The following is a 21012-nucleotide window of genomic DNA, read 5'->3' as shown; positions in this document are numbered from 1 at the left end:
AGTGCATATACTGCACATAATTTTCAGTAGGCCAACATTTCAGTATTATAAATAATTTTTAAAATTAGTCTTATATATTATTCTGGTCTTATATATTATTATTTATTTGTTATAACTCTATATATGAGTTTCAGTTTTTTTTAACTGAATTACTGAAATAAATAAACTTTTGATGATATTCCAATTTATTGAGATGCCCCTGTATGTGTGCAATACCAGAAACTATAATGCATTTCTAAGGTTCAGACTACGTCCATGGCTTTGCACAAGTGTGTGGTGTCAAGTCTCTCCTGACATCTACAAGACTACAAAAGCATGTCACAGCCCTTTCAACAGTGTTGAACATGACAGATACATGTCCCAGCTGGCCAATTTTCTTGGACATGACATACAAATCCATCATGAGTTCTATCAACTCCCTGAGAAGACCCTGCAATTTACATTAGATCAGTTCTAATGGTACTTGATCAAGGAAAATTAGCTGTGTTTCATAGGAAAAACTTGGATGAAACTGATATAGATCCAGATGGTGGGTTATATTGTTTGTTTTTCTGTGCTTGCCATATATTGCTTTTCGTTTAATCACATTGCTAATGTGTACTCTGTATAACTTTCGCAGAAAAAGTTCTGAATCGTGGGAAGGAAGATGAAGATGAGGAAGTCATGACCATACTGGAGGGAAACTGTTCATCAAGTGTGAATGATATGTTGTGTCAGTTAAGTTACTGTCTAAATATAGTAGATAGCCTCTGCTGTAATGAAATTACTTTCTTGCTTTTTATTAAGTCAGTTTTTGTAAAGCATAAAAAAAGGTTTCAGTTGTTGTTTAGGTAGTTACACACTTCACACTTTCTATCTAGCACTAAAAAGTATTCTGTTCTTTTTACAATGTCTAGCTTGTAACAACTGAAGAGCATTTTTGCTGCTATAGAACCACTTTCAAACACATTCAATATAGAACCATCTAAAATTAGTTGGGGCGGTGAATTGTTCGTAAAGTGATTTGTAAAATGTGCAAATGTTTGTGGAAGCACGTGGACTTAATGATTAGGACTTCAAAGTTATGTAAATAATCAAAATTAATTCATAGTGTACTTTCATCAAACATACAATAACTCCATGGCAGTCAAAATGTGGGTTTGTTTCTTGTTAACTTTTAACTATGTAGCCTGCTCAGCCTGATAAACCTCATCAGTTGATGGCACCTGATTCTTTGTGATGGCAATGTTTTATGTTAGTTACTATCACAATCATATTAGTAGTCTAGATAGAATTTAATGAAATGACCATCAAACATTTTTGTTCATCAGTTCAATAATATGTAGTTGAGATATACTCTCAACAATGAACATAATTATATGCTTTAATGCAAATGATTTATGCATTAAAAACAATTAGTGCAACAAACATGACAACAGATGTGTATTGTCAGTATTCTATTTTACAATTTAACCAAACTGGCTACCTGCCAGCTAGGCTCTAGCCAATTTTTGTGCCGTATTTCTTCCCATCCCCTTGGGACAGTAGGGAGGTAACTTTGAACTGTGTATAATTAGAGGTAGCCAAGCAAGAATCCCTGAGAGAATAGTTTTCATGCTGTATGGTCTCCATGCTGGTAATCTCCTTGATAGGAAACTCTGTTTGATGCCTGTTGTATTTTATTCCCCATGTTTAAAAGTTGTACTTGTGCTTTTAATGTTAATGTGCTGTACATTTATGAGGACACATGGTAGCTAAAATGTTAAATACTGAAAAAAATGTTACATACTTTGCTAATGTTACTGCTATGCTAAAGCTGCTAATGCTGATTCTGTTTAAATGTTATACTATAGTGCTAATGGTGTATTTCCAAATACTACTGCTATAGGTGCCTATTGTTTTTGCTTATTCCATTGGTAGGACTACTTGGCTTTGGTTTTAGGCTCAGTTTTCTTTTTTATGTCTACCATGGACATTTATGGGTTGGTGAAGTTAGGACTTACTCTGATCTCCTTGTTCTCCACTCCAACTTCATTCATCCACACCATTAGCTGCTAACACCTGCTGCCTTCTGCTCTCCATTATCACAACTACTACAGAGGCCTACTAGAAGAACTGCCTACCACCTGATGAAAAAGAAGTGAAAATATTCTATTCTGTGAGTCACTAAAACCAGCAAAACAACATATGGAGCCTAATCACTTTGTATATATTGAGTGCTTTCTTGTTGCTTGTTTATTTGGGTTTTGTCTGTTTATTGCATTGTGTGGGTTAGGTATTGTAAATTACTTTGGTGCTAGTGCTTCCAACATGTAAATGATATCTCAACATATAAATGATATCTCAACATGTAAATGTTGAATATTACTTTTCTGTAGGCCCACCAGCAGTGGAGACACTCAACAGCCTTTTGAATGACTGACCACCTTATATCTCATTGTCACAGGTATTTCTTGATTTCAAGAACTAAAAATTATTGATTGTTGTCAAGGTAAAGTATATCACATTATTTTCTGTATATTTTATAAACTGTGTTCAGTGTGTCTAATCCACAGCAATACTGACCTGCAGTCTTGTGTCTAATACACAGCTATACTGACTCGAAGTTATCTGTGCCTAATCCACAGCCATACTGACCTGCAGTCCTGTGGATACTAACTCATGGGTGTGTCTAATCGATTTTCATACAGTCACAGACCTTTCTGTGTCTGATCCACAGCTATATCAAATTTATTTATATAGCGCTTTTCACAACTGATGTTGTCACAAAACAGCTTCACAGAATTCCAGTAAGACAAAGATTTGACATGAAATGTAAAAACAAATGTAAAACCCTCAAGTGAGCAAGCCAGGGGTGACAGTGGCAAGGAAAAACTCCCCCAGCTGAGGAAGAAACCTTGGGAGGAACCAAGGCTCACAAGGGGTGACCCATCCTCCTCTGGTCAATCTACTGGTGATAATAGTTAGTAGTCCGTGAGAACTTCAGTGTAGGGACAGCTTCAAGGCACTTGGTGGTTGCTGGAGCGTGGGCAGCTGGTCTGAAGCGTGGAGGAGGATTTCGACAGTCATCCATCAGTGTCCAGACAGACAGGTGGGCAGTTGTTTACTCGGAAAGATGTAAAGGGATGGAATTAGTTTTGAACTGTTTTGTGTTTGTAAAGTAGAAAATATGAAAATTTCCAGTGTGGCTAATGACTCCGGCAGATCTGACTATGACAGCTTTAACTAAAAGGAGAGAACCAGGAGGACACACAGACACGGGAGCATCCTGAAACACTGGCATCCCTCCGCTCCACCGTCAACAAACCTGAGTGATCGCGAGAAGCGGCGGGACGACAGCACCAGCGTCTCAGTTTACTATAATTCCCTGTGTCCATGGACCCCCCCGAATCTGCCGCCTTTATCTATGGGGGAGCATTAGCTACCAAAAGATAAACTAAACAAATGAGTTTTTAGCATAGATTTGAAGATTGCGACTATGTCTGAGTCCCGAACATTTTCTGGAAGATCATTCCAGAGTATGGGGGCTTTATAAGGAAAGGCTCTTCCCCCAGCTGAGGCCTTCTGAATTCTGGGAACAATTAAAAATCCAGTATTCTGTGATCTGAGTGAACGTGGAGGCTCATAATAGGAAATTGTATCTTGAAGATATTCAGGAGCAAGCCCATGTAGAGCTTTATATGTTAATAACAAAATTTTGTAGTCAATGCGGAATTTAAGCAGCCAATGAAGTGATGATAAAACTGGGCTGATATGTTCAAATTTTCTAGTTTTAGTGAGGACCCTAGCTGCAGCATTTTGAACTAGTTGAAGTTTTCTTAAATTGCTGCTGGTGCATCCTGACAGTAGTGCGTTACAGTAGTCAAGCCTTGAAGTAATAAAGGCATGTACTAATGTTTCTGCGTCCTGAAGGGATAAGGCATTTCTAATCTTAGCAATATTTTCTTTAATCTGTGTTTGTCATCGGGCTTGGCTGAAATATACAATTGTGTGTTGTCTGCGTAACAGTGAAAGTTAATGTCATGGTTTCTTATAACTGTGCCTAGCAGTAACATGTATAATGTAAATAATAATGGTCCTAAAATAGAGCCTTGTGGAATTCCAAATCTTACTTTAGAATAATTTGAATTTAGATTGTTTACTTTTATGAATTGATAACGTTCCGTTAAGTAAGATTTGAACCATAATAGGGCTGTCCCTGTGATTCCAACCAGGTTTTCTAACCTTTCTATGAGAATATTGTGGTCTATTGTATCGAAGGCTGCGCTTAGGTCAAGAAGCACCAACAGGGATACGTGGCCTTGATCAGAGGCAAGAAGAAGATCATTTGTTATCTTGACTAGAGCTGTCTCTGTACTATGATGTTGCCTGAATCCAGATTGGAATTTTTCATATATATGATTCTTATGTAGATATGAACTAAGTTGTTGGGCCACAGCTCTTTCTAAGATCTTGGACAATAATGGTAAATTAGAAATAGGCCTGTAATTAGACAGTGTACCAGCATCAAGATTTGGTTTCTTGATCATAGGTTTAATAACTGCTAGTTTAAAAGCTTTGGGTACATGGCCCAGACTAAGGGATGAGTTTACTATAGTTAAAAGAGGATCAATAATAGCTGGTAGTACTTCTTTGAGCAACTTTGTGGGAATTGCATCAAGTGTGCAAGTTGTACAGTTTGCAGAGGTGATAATCTTCTCTAGTTCTAATTGTGGGAGTGGGTAAAAGGTTTCAGTTCTTTCTTTTACAGTTACATTATGTTTTATATCATTCACATCGGGTGGCAGCCAGGATGGATTTGATACTGTGGCTTGAGTTTGTTGTCTAATATTCTCAATTTTATTATTAAAAAAGTCCATAAAATCTTTACTGGTGAGAGTTGCTGGAATTAGTTGTTCAGAACCTGCTTGATTTTTTGTAATTCTAGAAAACACACTAAACAGTGCTCTCGGATTATTTTTATTATTGGAGATCAGCGAGGCCAGATATGCTGAGCGAGCTTTAGTGAGGGCATTTCTATACTCTATAAGGCTGTCCTTCCAGGCAGAATGGAACACTTCAAGCTTGGTTGATCGCCATTTCCGCTCTAGTTTTCGTAATGTTTGTTTTAAAGTACGGGTCTTATCATTATACCATGGTGCGAGCTTTTTCTGTCTTATACTTTTATGTTTAAGTGGTTCTACCTTTTCTAAGGTAGATCGACAGGTATTTTCTAGGTAATCAGTTAGTACATCTAGGTCCACAACCATACTGCCCCTTACTTTTGTGTGTAATCCATAGCTATGCTGACCTTCACTCGTTTTTTTTAAACCTATATTCCTCATTCCTACCATTAGCTCATTTCCAAGTAGACAATCCTCTTCCACACTTTCTAGCCATCCCTCTATCTCTCTGCAGGTTTAACTAACAATTTTCTGTAAACCCACTCAGAAAAAGGAAAAACCTTGGAAACATACAGATGTGCAGGTAGCGGAAAGGCACATGACTCAATACATCACATCTTGTATTGTACCATCAGTGAGAGACTGTGAGAAATCTTTTAAAAACTGGGACTGGCAAAACCTAAATATCTAAGTTTTTAATCAAATTATGGCCTACATATGGAAATTTCAGAATAAATAGTGTGAAGATCACCAACTATCTGGTATGGCATTATACTCAAGAAAGCACACTGCATATGGTTGAAAAGTATACTGTACCTGCAGTTCTTTATTTCCTACCTTATACAAAAGCATTTGAACAATTTGCTTTTTATTATTTATTTATTATTTTTATTTTATTTATAGCTAAAATACCATGTATTTTAAATAAGCACTTGTGATTGTTGCTGTTTTTGTAAGTAGAATAATCTCTTTATTTTCAGGCAACAGGAGCTGATTGGATTTCAATTGTTGCTTTAAATGTGAGTTTAATGTCTTGAAGTTCAGTTAGTAGGCAGTAGTTTAATTACAGTGTTAAGAGTCATGTGAGTAGTAGTTATCTAATGATAAAAGAAAGTAATCATTAGAAAGAAACTAATTACAGAAAGAATTGCTATTAAAAGTATAAAGTAAAAGGTTTGCATATGTTGGAAACTACCCAGACAGAAATCCACTACACTTTGAATCCTTTATACATGAATACAGATTCTTTCACTGCTTTGTCTTTTAGAATTCCCTTTAATACTGATATTCCTATTAAATCAATATCAGTCTGTGGTTCTCAAACTGTGGTACGTTAAGCGGTATGCCAAATTACCTAAATTTACTTGTAAATAAGGGAATTTATTCATAACTGAAAATCTAAAGTTTTTTTTCTGTAAATTACATAATATTTCACAATTTTCATAATTATGCCCCAGTGAAATCCACTTGTGTTGTAGAAAAATACAATGTGCAACACAGACACCGTAGCTGATTAAATCTGAAAGGGAACAATGGTTGGGGGATTGCATTCCTCTACTTTTTTTCCAGGGAGGGAATGTGTCACGGGGGTGTGAAGAGTAGATTCAGGGAGGCGGACACACTCGCTATAACACGGAAGGTTTAATAAAGGGGAATAACAAAACAAACGGACCTTAAGTTAAAAACGAAAACACGGAATAACACTAAAATGGACTGGGGCAGGAAACAGGCAGGAGACAACGAACGAGGCACGAGAAACATGAAACCCAACACACAAAGAAACAAAACGAGCAAGAGAAACAACAGGATCCACAAAGAAACAAAAACTCAAACTCAAAATGACCGATACCAGGAAGTGAGGGAAGAGGGCTTAAATACATGAACTAACTAGACACACCTGACACGGATAACGAGAGACAATGACAAAGAGGCGGAACGAAGGCGGAGCTAGGAATGAACATAAACAAAGCCATGTGCAGGGATAGGAAAACAACAAAGAGAGAGCCCAATAGAAAGGGGAAAACAAACCAGAAAGTGTCAAGATGTGACAGACGCCCCCCCCAAGACGCGCAACTCCCGGAGCGCGAAAAACGAGACTCTCCAGGAGCTGGCGCAGGAGGGGGCCAGAAGAAACAAGACAAACTAGAAAAGACTCAGAATGGAAAAGGGAACAAGGAACTAGACTTTAAACGGACATCGGACAGAAGTAGAAAGAGGAGACGGGACTCGTGATAATACAGGGAACTGGACATGAGGCAAGGGAACAGGGACCATTACATAAACAGGAACTGAGACAAACATGGTGACAGGGACCGGAATTGAAAGAAAGGCAGACAAAGGCACAGGGACAAGGACAGAGACAGGAACCAGAACAGGGACAGAGACAGGAACAAATACAACTGGGTGGTACCCAGGACTGGCATGTGTCTGTGGGACTGTCCAAGGTGCCAGCCTGGGTACAGTTCTGGGGATTGGCCTCGAAGTCCTTGGGGCCGGAGCCACAGTCTCAGGGGCAGAAACGGCCGGAGCCACAGTCTCAGGGGCAGAAACGGCCGGAGCCACAGTCTCAGGGGCAGAAACGGCCGTGGCCACAGTCTCAGGGGCAGAAACGGCCGTGGCCACAGTCTCAGGGGCAGAAACGGCCGTGGCCACAGTCTCAGGGGCAGAAACGGCCGTGGCCACAGTCTCAGGGGCAGAAACGGCCGAAGCCAAAGTCACAGATATAGGAGCGGCTGGGGGAGCCGTACTCACGGAGACTGGAGACCCTGCGACGACGTCCAAGGAGACAGGGGAACCTGCAGTGACGTCCACGGAGGCAGACGGAACTGCGACGACGTCCACGGAGGCAGGCGGAACTGCGACGACGTCATCCACGGAGGCAGACGGAACTGCGACGACGTCATCCACGGAGGCAGACGGAACTGCGACGACGTCATCCACGGAGGCAGACGGAACTGCGACGACGTCATCCACGGAGGCAGACGGAACTGCGACGACGTCCAAGGAGTCAGGAGGATGTGCGACGACGTCCATGGAGGCAGAGGAATCTGCGACGTCGTCCACGAAAACAGAGGAGGCGGGCGTCGCTCTCATGAAGACAGGAGAGGCGCGCGCCGCCCTCAAGGAGAGCTCCAGGCGTGCCATGAGGCCTGTAAGCTTCTCCTGAATGTCAGGAGTGGACGCAGAGCGGTGCTTTGGAACTGGTGTCCTATCGACGACGTCCACGGAGGCAGAAGAATCTGCGACGTCGTCCATGGAGACAGGCGCGGCCGGAAGCGTTGCGCTCACGGAGACAGGCGCGGCCGGAGGTGCCGCGCTCACGAAGACAGGTGCGGCCGGAGGTGCCGCTCTTACAGGAACCGGAGCGGCTGGAGGAGTCGCGCTTAGGGAAACTGGAGCAGCCGTTGGCGCCGTGCTCTCGGAAACTGGAGCTGAGGCGTCCAACGAGGCAGGTGCTCGTGCTGCTCGCCGAGCACGAGTTGAGTATTTAGCGGGTTTGGGCGCACTCTCGAGGGACTTCTCTGACCGTAGTTCCCCCGGAGATGCGCCTCTGTTAGCCTCATTTCCCATGTCCTGTGATCTGAGGCTAACAGCCCTTGTATATAACGCCCCCCCAAAAATCTCTCCGGACCTGAGGGGGTCATTCTCTGGAGCTGGATTTTCAGCCTGCTTTCTCCTCCGGCTCCGTCGATTCCGGCTGGAGGAATCACTCGATTCCTGAATCGAGTCTTCTGTTCGGGAGAAATGAACCGCACCGGAGCTGAGCTGCAGCCGTTGACTCCACTCCGCGGCCGCTCTTAAAGCCTCCTCCACGGGATCTTTGCGGAACGGAGTCCGGCGAATTACACCTCTCCTAAAGGGGTAGTCCGTGCTAGCTGTGTCCATTTTTAGATCGGTCATTCTGTCACGGGGGTGTGAAGAGTAGATTCAGGGAGGCGGACACACTCGCTATAACACGGAAGGTTTAATAAAGGGGAATAACAAAACAAACGGACCTTAAGTTAAACACGAAAACACGGAATAACACTAAAATGGACTGGGGCAGGAAACAGGCAGGAGACAACGAACGAGGCACGAGAAACATGAAACCCAACACACAAAGAAACAAAACGAGCAAGAGAAACAACAGGATCCACAAAGAAACAAAAACTCAAACTCAAAATGACCGATACCAGGAAGTGAGGGAAGAGGGCTTAAATACATGAACTAACTAGACACACCTGACACGGATAACGAGAGACAATGACAAAGAGGCGGAACGAAGGCGGAGCTAGGAATGAACATAAACAAAGCCATGTGCAGGGATAGGAAAACAACAAAGAGAGAGCCCAATAGAAAGGGGAAAACAAACCAGAAAGTGTCAAGATGTGACAGAATGCAATTCCCCAGTTTTTTGAGAAATCTCTGTAAAGATAGCCCAGTTTCAGTTGCTTACTAGTGTGATGAAATTTGTTTATTGAAATGATTCATAAGCAATAGAGGTATTTTTAATCAACAATAACCATATATGCTTGTGTAACTGGAATTGTTTTATTCTTGAGCTCTCTGTGTAGGCAGCAGACTTATGTGTGTGCGATAAACAGTATACTGACACATTCCGATCACCAATTCTCTTTGTCCCCTAGCCACAGAAAGGAGATAACCAAAACCGTCTGAAACCCGTCTTAAGTGGGGGGACTAAAAATGTCCCCAAATGCATTGGAATGTGTAAAGAGTAACAAATGGTAACTTTGCTCGTAGCCATTTAAGGTCAAGAAATGAGAGCTATGGTAATCAGAGGTAGAGAGCCACAGGTATAAAGATGCTGTTTGTTAAGCGGGTAAGGGAGAGAGGAAAAGGTGCTATGCGTAGCATTCTCTCCAAATAAATTGTTGTTTTACTTGATGCCGACTCAGAGACTCAGCTTTCTTATTTTTGTCATAATTTTCCACCACACTAGACATGAGCAATTTGGCTTTTATTAAATAGAAGGACAAAGCAAAAACAAGCTGAGACCAAGCCAGAGAATTACTCTGAAGCCCAGGACTAAATCCAGAGGCAAAAATAGAGAAAAACTAAACAAGAATTTTGTACACATGAAGACAAAATAGAAAACATTCGGCTGAAGGAAAACGTGGCTGTTCATCACATCATTACAGCCCTAAAACAAGGTTTAACACAGCACCACCCCGCCTTCACCTGCTACAAGCGCAGAGAGCCGATGTGAGCACCTGCCCCAAACACTGTGTTGTTTTCACCTGTAGCCTATTAAAGCACATAACTGATATTAAATTGACCTCTTGTTTTTATTTCTCATAAATATATAGTTGTTTAAAACATTCAGTTTAGGCCTAGTTATTTGTATTTTCTCTATCATCCTTAGCAATTATTTTTAGATAACTTGGTGTTAAGCATGCAAATTTCAAGTAAAAAGCAACAAAAACTTGCAACAATTCAAGGGCTGATATGCTAGACTTTCTCTCTTTCTTTGCTCATAACAGAGCAAAGGCATTTGAAGTTTTTTAGACAAACGTAGCTAGTAAGTCTGATTTCATGCTCCAAACCTGTATAATGTGTTATATGAGGGCCAGTGTCTGTAGATGGGTAAAAAATGTCTCAGAGTATGCTAGGCTTTCTCTCTCTCTGCTCACATGAGTAATATTTTGGAGATATTCAGATATCAAAGAGACCTCCAAAGACTGAAAAGCATGAATGAGATGTGGATATTGCTCTATTCCTGCACCATAGGCGGGTAATATAGACTTACTATTTGCTGTAGATGGAACTGACTGTAAGTTCAGAAACACTATCAGCATGAAAGTAAACAGCCCAAAAGTGCTACAAAACTAAACAATGCAAATTATAAATTAGTTTCTGTGGTAATTCAAAGAGTGACAGACAAGTTAAACTTCATCCACATACAAAAAAAATCGTTCTTTTATACTCAAACACATCGTTTCACCTTGAAAGCTGCAGAGCTTGAGTGTAAACAAACCAGAGAAGAATTCCCAACAATCATTTTCTTTCATAAACCTATGAATTTAATTAAATGTTATACATAAATAAGCCCAAGAGCAGCAAAAAAGAGCTAATATTACCCTGTAAATTTTCTGTGATGAATGTTGTAGAATGTTGTACAAAGTAATGTCTATTAAATGGCTAATTTCTTACCAGAAAATATAATTTTATCTTAGTTAGGTTAATTAAATACCACTTTTTTGGGGGCACTAGACAAATGAAATATGGGCAGCATAAAATTTACATGTAGTCAAACAAATCTGTTCCCAGCCAGTATAGATGGAGATTCCCACTGGCACAAGTAACCATGAGCACTCACTCACTATAAAGGCAATTAGAAAGAGAGAGAGAGAAATTTTCCCCCAGAGAACGCTGTTCTTTAGCGACAGCAGATAATGTAATATGAGTGCAGCCCTGCAAGATGGTGACACACAGACTTGCCAGATATATAAATATAAATCTACTTAGACAAGCCAATTAAGTCTGAATAAAAACGTAATTTGCCTGAGCAATGATGCAGTTGTTAAGTTAGTGCTCTATATCTTTTCACTGCAGCATTTTGCATTAAAAAAGGCATCAGGCAGGCTTAAATTTCACAAGCTACTCAGTAACTGAAACATTAATACTGGGCATTCTTGGGCAAAACATGGGGCTCAGACAGCAATGCAACCATTTTCTTTAATTGTACAATTTCCTTTTTGGGTATTGAACATTTCCAACCTACACAAAGAAGAAATGATATTGATTTTAAAAAAAGGGACTGGACCTGTTTGGATTTAAAGAATATTCAGAGTCCGCATTACTGCTCTATATACTCTGTTTATATAGACTGGATGCCTTCTCCAGATCCACAAAACACATGTAGACTGGTTAAGCAAACTCCCATGCACCCTCCAGGATCCTAGCGAGCGTAAAGAGCTGGTCCATGGCGGAATCCGCATTGTTCCTCCTGGATCTGAGGTTCAACTATCAGTCGGATTCCCACTTCAACTATCAGTCCAGCACCCCTGCATAGACCTTACTGAGGAGACAGAGGAGTGTGATCCCCTATAGTTTGAACACACCCTTAAAAAGGGGAACCACCACCCCAGTCTGCAAGTCCAGAGGCACTGCCCCCGATGTCCACATGATGTTGCAAAGATGTGTCAGCTAGGACAGCCCCACAACATCCAGAGCCTTGAGGAACCCGGGGTGGATCTCATCCACCCCCTGGGGCCCTCCCGCCAAGGAGTTTTCCTACTACCTCAGCCACCTCAGCCCCAGTGATAGACGAGCCCTCCCAGGGATCCTCAAACTCTACTTCCTCTGTGGAATACGTGCTGGTGAGATTAAGATCCTCAAAGTATTCCTTCCACTGCCTAATGACATCCCCGGTCGAGGTCAACAACCCCCCACCCGCACCATATACAGTGTTGGTAGAACACTGCTTTCCCCTCCTTAGTCGCCTGATAGTTTTTCAGAATCTTCACAGAGCCGACCAAAAGTCGTTTTCTATGTCCTCACCAAACTCTTCCAACACCCAAAGTTTTCCCTCAGCGACAGCTGAAGCCACAAGCCGCTTCAGTACCCGTCAGTTGCCTCCGGAGTCCCTTGTGCCAACCAGGCTCGATAGGACTCTTTCTTCAGCTTGACAGGCACAGACAACCTTGCAGCCACAGCTCCGTTCAGCTGCCTCAACAATGGAGGTCCAGAACATGGCCCATTCTGACTCAATGTCATTGGTCTCCTCCAGGATGCAGTCAAATCTCTGCTGGATGTGGGAGTTCAAGATCTTTCTGACAGGTTCCTCTGCCAAACGTCCCCAGCACACCCTCAACACATGTTTAAGCCTGCCAGGTCTGTCCGGCACACTTATCCGGCATCTGATCCAACTCACAACTAGGTGGTGATCAGTTGACAGCTCAGCACCTCTCTTCACCTGAGTGTACAGAACATATGGCCGCAGGTCCGATGATACAACTATAAAGTCGATCATCGAAATGCGGCCTAGGGTATCTTGATGCCAATTGTACTTATGGACACTTTTATGCTCAAACATGGTGTTCATAATGGATAGATTGTGACGGGCACAGAAATCTAATAATCTAAAATTCAGATCAGCAGGGCTGTTCCTCCCAATCACACCCCTCCAGGTCTCACTGACATTGCCCACGTGAGCAGCACACATGAGCAATCCCCCAGCAGAACAATGGAGTCCAGAATGGGTATTCTCCAGCACCCCCTCTAGGGTACCCAATAAGGCCAGGTATTATGAACTGCTGTTCAAATGTTCAATTTTTGCCTGTTCCTCTTGAATCGTTTGCTGATTGTACATATTAAGTGCCAGGTGTAGGGAGTGGCTGCCGTTTTGTTTGGGAACAAATGTTTTTCTGTGCTTATTCTTAAGTCACAGAGTTTTGGTCCACTGCTAGGTAAGGTATTTATTTATTTGGTTGTGTGTTAGTTTGGCTGGGTTTTACTATTTTATATAGTAGCTTATTTTGGCATGGGTCACTCCTGAAGTTGTTGTACCTTTTATTTTGTTCATTTATAAAAAAGTTGATACATTAATTGTGATTGTCAACTATTTTTTCCATTTAATCTCATCATATATTTACTGTCAATTAATCACCACCTACATTGACACAGCCCCTTTCCCCCAGAAGATGTTGTAACACTTTAAAAGTTACAGCAATGGTTCTAAAGTCCAGGAGATGAAATGACAAGTTTAGACACACAATGTTTTCTACAAAAGCATCATTGTGAACGACAGAGCTGGTATTTGTAGCATTGATGAAAAGACATTTCACACAATGTGCTTCTTCTTGCTCCCTCCCTCCCTCAATAATGAGATACTTATAACAGCATTTCAACATAAAAGCAAACATTAAATGTGGTTAAAAGCCTACTTGTTGCACTAAAGTGCCACCATCAAACGGCAAATAGTTCAATTCAATACTACTTTATTTACAAAGTGCTTTTTACAACTTGTGTTGTCTTAGTTCCAGTTGAGCAAGCTGATGCAGCAATTTAGAGGAAAAATTCCTCCGAACATAAAATAGAAACCTGGACTCCAATTTCTCCTCTGCTTGACACCATAGCAAAAGAAACAGAGCAGTTTATAAAAAATTGTATTTTATGAACAGAGATCAGAAAGAATGAAAAATTAGAGTTATAATGACTATACCGTGGTCTATTATGTTATGTTGAATGTGTTAAGCCCCTCCAGGGTGTGTTCCCGCCTCTTACCCAGTGATTCAGGGTAACCTCCCGAACCACAGCGACCCTGAACTGGATAAGTGGTTACAGACAATGAATGAATGTGTTAAAATATTTGGTTAAAGAATGAATAATGAGCTAGTGTAAGATGGATTCAAATGGAATTCCCCTTACAGGTCAGGACATTGAACAAATGGGGTCCATTTGCAGACTATCTGGACTTTTCTGTAAAGTTGATTTGTGGCAACATCTGTTTGCTATAAATATACATTTGAAAAACTGAATTTATTTAGACAGATTTGGCCAGTTAAAACCAGACAGTAAGCAAGTTTAGAAAGAACAAGTTGCAAACACTCAGTGACAGATATTGGAGAAAAAGAAATAACGGCAGAAACAAAATTTAACATGACAGAAACAGAACTTTATGCAGCTCAGGTATGCTACATCTCATCAGTGTCAAATGGATGTGTACTCGCATTATATGGACATCTTTTTTTTATTACAGGCCAGATGCAGCATGTCAATAGATTCAGACACACAATGTTCTCAACAAGGAAGCGTTTAATCAATTCTTCTTGCTCACTCAGGCACATTCTCATGCTCCCTTTCTACAGCTCTGTGGTCTTTCGAACATTCTGTAAGACAGCAGTAATATGACCACTGCTGAGAAAATCTATAGTTTCCATCATAATTCTGGCAAGAAAGCACAGCTCTTAAATGTACAAAGAGGAATCACACACAATATATGAACTACTCAGTTGAGATATTTAACCAATATAAAACATGATGAAATATCACTTCAGAGCTTTTTTCTTTTGTTAAGAAAAACACTGAATGAAGATGTACACATTTTTATTACATTATCTAACAAATGGCCTCTATACTGGGAGTACATTGATATGGATGTGTAATAATGAAAGGATTAATGGATGAATATGTGAGGTGTGCTTTGCTCTTTCTGTTGTATTAGACCAACTGATACACAAGATATGCCCTCTGAGTCCCATGTCAACCCCTCATGTACAAGTGGCCAAATTCCTTCTCTGATGAGCCTGCTGTTTAAAATAACCACCTGATTTCCAAATCCAAACTTGTTCAATCATTAGGGTTTTATAAATCTACAAATACTGTTGCCTTCCCAAGGGATCAAATAATACAGAATAGGTCAAGACATTTTATGTCCTGATCAAAAAAATTTTAAGATCAATAAATTTACACAGTAATGAAGTGGTTAACTGACATGTCAGCAGTAGAAGGTCATGAAAAGCATTTTAAGATTTATTTTACATGGTTGGAGGGAGGGAAAAACAGAGATATTTACCATGCAACAATACATCTACAAGCAGATGAAGCTTAGTGTTTCAGAGAGTTTCCCCAAAGCCGGCTAACGCACAACCTGTCATACTTTCTCAGATTTGCTGATCCACAATGAGCACAAGTAATAGATTCACTCATTTGTCATTACAATTTAGGGGAATGTTTTAAATCGGGAAGATGATGGACTCTGATTTTATGTAGGTATCATCAATATTTGGAACACATCTGTCTCACTTTTGGCACTTAAGGCTGTTACAGCACTGGCAAGTGTTTTGTGGGCCAGATATGGGCCAAATGTCATGAGCAGGGCTTAACTTGGGTTACAGTGTGTGTTGTTTGGGCCAGACGTGGGCCAAATGTTATCTGGCCTATATGTAGTAGACTCAACCTGAGTCAACACTGTCATTCCAGAACTGCAGATGTGCCAAATTTTGGCCAAAAATTCTTCAATCTGGGCTACATTTGACTGGAAGAAACAAAGCTAATTCAAGGAAGAAAACTGTACATGTGTTGATATTACAAAAAGAAAAAGAAAAAAAAACTTTTAATAAGAAATGCACTCATTATTTTAGAATTCCAAGGCTGTCTCTAATATTCTTAAAATTAACATATTTTACAAAAGCTACTTTCATATTCACCAAGAATCAAGAGTCTAATGATAAACACTGCAATTTATACAATATCAGAATATTTGTTTAGATGCTTAACATGAACAAAGAATATTGCATAGGCATTCAAGAATTGTATGTGCGTCTTCTGCATTAAGCCATATATTATTCGTTATTAAGCATGGAAAAGTTCTGTATGATTGCACTACCCATTTTAGGCAAGGACTAAATCTTTGCCAAATCCAAAGCATTTAATTAATGCCTAAATCCTTGATTTAATGCAAAAGTTATAACTTATATATTTATATATATATTAAAAATATTGGTAAGAAAGAAAGAAAGAAAGACACCCAAGCCAATGAAATGTGAAAGGACAACAAAACGTAAAAATGTCATTACAATACTATCAGGGCATTCGCGGCCAGACAAGAGTGTAATGTAAAAAGGCTATACCTCAAGTGCTTCCAATGTCATAAATCCAGATATAGAAAACCCATCAATGATGTCTTCCTCAGCTGAGGTAGAATCTTTTCTTTTTCTCCTGGGTGGCCTGGGTCGTGAGGAGGAGGGGTTGGTACTGTTGTCCCACTCAGAATCCGAAGAGAATCGGAGCACAGAGTCTCGGACATGGGTATCCCTGATCCCGTTAGACCTTCTCTTTTGATCCCGCTCTGACCGTGACTTCCGCCTTTTCCGGATGCCACTGCACCGTGGGCCATCCATTTCACAACATAAAACTGCCTTTTATAGTGACGTAAATAGACTCCAGTGTAATAAGTAATAATATTCCAGTGTTCACAATCCTCCATGTAATAAGACTCCAGTGTCCACAATTCTCCACCAAATAGGTGAGAACAAGCACTATTGATTCTTTGCAGAGACCATCAGGTTATCTGTCACATAGAAATGACACCAGAGTACAGTCTGATATATCCATAATGAAAAAAATCCAAAACAAAATCCAACCAGCAGAAGTCTAGCCAAATCCAGCGCAGTGTTCCTGCAGAGATGACACGCAGATCACTTTTGGTTTTCTGCCACCAAGTTTTTTTAGCACCATATCCACATGGCTTGTCTGAGAGAATCCTTATTCATCATCCTTATCCTATGTGCAGGTTAGCACCTGCTCACTCTGGAAGATCGAAGGATAAAGAGCACATTTGTTATCCACATACTTGTTTCACATACAAAAATTACATAAGTTTCAATTACCAACAGCCAATTTAATTTAAATCTACTTTAAAGAAACACAAGATTTTTTTGTTAGTTTGTTTGTTTGTTTTTGCTCACACTAGTGTAATTCATTTTTACAGCACTGTACTGAAATCAATGGGTTGGGGGAATGAAGAGGGGTGGGGGGTTTCCTACCCTGCTCTAAAAGTCATATAGTGCAATTTCTGTAGCACTGTGCCCAAATGAGCAATAATAGAGGTTATCTTCTCCCAATTGCAACTCAGTGAAGCATCACAATGATTTTGAAGCTGCAATCTTAAGGTAAAATATTACGTAGTGTTCCTTTAAGCTATGTCTGGAAAAAAGACCTTAGCCTTATACCAAAGTATCAGCGTTCATATTTTGTGTAAACAATCACACCTAAATTTCTTTTATGCTCACATCACACAACTATGCAGAACGGCCTTCTGAAAATAAGTGAAGGTTGATGATGTGTAAAATTGCTCAGAATTCTAAATTACATCATGCTTATCCAAAAGCATATGGTCATATAAACACCTCCATGACTTTAATTCATTACAAAATTATTATTATTATTATTACACTTTGAGTCTTCCATTCTGCTCCTAAACTGAGACCTAGTGAGGGGTATTAAAGTTTACATCTTAGCAACAGACTGCCCTCATAATAAATATGAACAAAGCTGTGTAAAAACAACATTCAGCAGGTTGTCTACTCAATATTAACAGTAATTGTCGAGAGGGTCTCACCAAAACAACCCGTTTAATTAACTAACATGTTTATTCAATGCCCACCAGTGACAATTCATCATGTTTCTCCATTAATACTGGCATTCAGTCTTTGCAGTCCTTCTCGCCCTTGACCAATATGCAACATGTTTTTACTCAGATGAACTCAGACAAAGCTTTGTTAGCTTCAATGTATGTATTTAGTACATTGTAATCTATGGATGTTTATGATTAACAATGACCAATCACAGCTTAATTTGACCTATAAAATAAACAAACCATATACAACTTTTTTGGTGGGCACAAGCCCATGAAGTGCCAGCACCCATCTTTTGGAATCTCACTGACATCACAGGACCGCCCTCCCAAGTTCCCATGATAATGAAGGTATGACATCATAGTCTACCAAACATATTAGTGATGGGAATTTCGGCTCTTATTGGGGAGCCGGCTCTTTTGGCTCGGCTCTTCATAAAGAGTCGGCTCTTTCGGCTCCTAAATAGCTCTTTGTTTTACCACTTGTTTCCACTGGTACAGAACAATATAACCTACATTTTACATGACTATAGGGACAAAATATTACTGTTCAATATTAAAAATAATAAATAGTGTTGCAATGGCCAATTGTTTTTATGGATGTCTTGTAATAACTCACTGATTGCACTCACACATTCAATTGTATAAATAACTGGGTTTTTATTTAAACACCTTAATAAAAAATCACTTGTAAACTCTGAAATATAGCCAATGGAACCCAAAAGGTAGGTATTACAAAATAGCTTATTAAATTAAATAATCATCCATTTCTTGGTAATAAAATAAACAAATACTCTGCAAAGGGCAAAACATCAGCATTCAACGGTAGTGATTAAAACAACTACAACTGTAAACAGACATTTAACTGATTTAACATTTTCTTCAACTATTTTTTGGAAGGCAGATTGGCATTCAGGAAAACCAAGTGTCTCAGCTCGGAGGGTTGGAGCTTGCTTGTTGTTCTCTGATTGGTTGAATGACAAGCCTTAGAAAAAAATGGCTCAGTCTTAGACGGGAACCGGCTCTCATCGTTCACTTACAAGAGCCGGCTCTTTGAACCGGTTCGTTCGCGACTGACACATCACTAAAACATATACCACAACTTCATGCGGTAACAGTATGCATGTGTCAGTGCTGGAGAAATCCAAACCATCATCTAGGTCAAAAATTCCACAAACTGACAGCCTTTTAACATGTAAGAAATGCTGAAAATCAGCATAATGCCATCTCTGGATAACTAGAGCACACCGGATCAGACATTTTAGTACAACAATCTAAACAGACTGGTTAACAGCACGCTAATCCTGCACCCTTTACTCACTCATAGACACTGACTGCCACACTGCCCTTTAACCTGCTGACAAATGCCATATCCTGAGTAATATCACAAATGCAACGCTGCTGTTTCAAATGGTTTTAAACCTACTTCCTTAGTTCTTATGTTCACCCTCCCTACTTCGACATTTTTTTTCGTCTGCCTCTCTTCGTCAGTAAACCTCTTCAGTGGACCTTGCAGCAGCGCCCTACCAGTGCCTCCTTTGCCCAGGTTTTCCAGCCTCAAACACACAAAGCCAGTCTTGTCACCCTGCAAAACACGTCATGCAAGACCAAGAAATGCAAACCCTTGTGAGTGAAGGAGCGTCCTGGCGACTCGTCCACATATGGAAATCAACCCACTATAACAGCAGAAAAAAAGAGCGGGGAAATTTCTACAAACAAATAATTCTTGTAAAGAGGCAACTGCACTCTTCCCCACTCAGTGCTGGCGGCGAGCGAGTAGCGCGCATTGATACAGCACTGCCGCAGTGCCGCTTTACATGCAGTGCGCTTCCTCAGCACAAGTAGTGCTGCGCTTAGGACCCAGCACTGAAAGCTCAACAGATTCAGGATCATAGTGCAATTTGTTCCAGTGAATAGTTGTTTGTATGCTCCTCAGTCGTATAAACTAAAAATATTAACAAGGTCTCAAATTGTTGATAATGAACATCAAATAATGGTCTTACAACAGTGAATTCTAGTCAGAATTTGGTCAAGTTTGCTGCTTTATAAAACGGCTATTCTAATAAGTAGTCCATACAACCAACAGATATCAGTTCAGTATTTAAAATACTATGTACCTATGAAATATAACGTGATATTACTGTATAGTTTTTGAGTAAATAGCATCACAATGTCCCAAAATTTTTAAATGGTTTTTAATGATGAGTCAAGTTTGCTTGATTTGTTTTATAAAATGGTCTTTTCTAATAAGTAGTCTATACAACCATCAGACATCAGTTAAGTGTTTACCATACTATGTACCTATAAAATATGAAGTGATATTACGGTATATTTTTTGAGTGAATGGCATTTAAAATCCCCATAACTCCCTTAATCATTTACAACTGCCACATTACACTGTACAAATTATACAGAAATCTAACTTGACAGTGTCATCTAACGTTGAAGAGATTTTTTTTCTGTGGTAGTTGATCATGTAGAAATACCATCAGTAACCACTAGATTCATAAAGCTTTCTATTTTATCTACATACTTTACAGTATTTGTAGAGAGCTTTATCCAGGAGTTCATTATAAATGTCTCCTTTAATAAAGTTACTTTGCCTCTACAGTGAACCAACAATCAACTGTGGTCAATAACGCCACTGATTTGTCATCACAGATATTTTGAAGAAAGACCAGCTTGATCACTACTCATTAAATTCTATACATTTTTCACTCTTATGTCTTCAGATATTTTATTATAGGTGCAGGAGTTCCAGAATAAAGTCTAATGTGAAGTTTACAAAAGTCGTACAGACCAGATCGCTAGCTGTTCTCTCTACATGGCTCTGGTTGCTCCAAGTATCCCTACAGGGTTGAGCTCAAAATTAACCATTGCCCTTTTCAATATATAATGAGCAATGTAGTAGTATAGTAGTGAGTATAGGAGTAGTGGGCCATTTGTAACATGCCTCACCTTGTATATGACAAAAGTATGTTGGGGTGAGCCCTCCCAGTGTCACTCCCATGTTCTGTCGTGTCTGTTTTGCCCGCCATGTGCTCTCTCAGCACATGGCTCTGTTTGTTATTG

The 21012-nt window shown here is 40.1% G+C and overlaps 1 protein-coding gene across 1 annotated transcript in view; it reads right to left on the bottom strand.

Moving 5' to 3' along the window:
• LOC136675213 (autism susceptibility gene 2 protein homolog) overlaps positions 1 to 19697 on the bottom strand; it is a 180975-nt gene extending 161278 nt beyond the window's left edge. Inside the window, exons 1-2 of the mRNA XM_066651647.1 lie at positions 19367 to 19697; positions 16436 to 17114 (exon numbers count right to left, since the gene is read on the bottom strand). Coding sequence (XP_066507744.1) covers positions 16436 to 16705 — 270 coding nt within the window. The 5' untranslated portion in view covers positions 16706 to 17114; positions 19367 to 19697. The remainder of the gene's footprint in view (positions 1 to 16435; positions 17115 to 19366) is intronic.
• Between the last annotated feature and the right edge of the window lie 1315 nt (positions 19698 to 21012).

The sequence above is a fragment of the Hoplias malabaricus genome, chromosome 18 (assembly GCF_029633855.1).
Source record: "Hoplias malabaricus isolate fHopMal1 chromosome 18, fHopMal1.hap1, whole genome shotgun sequence".
In the NCBI taxonomy this organism is placed as follows: domain Eukaryota; kingdom Metazoa; phylum Chordata; class Actinopteri; order Characiformes; family Erythrinidae; genus Hoplias; species Hoplias malabaricus.
This window is presented reverse-complemented; position numbering and strand designations above follow the sequence as displayed.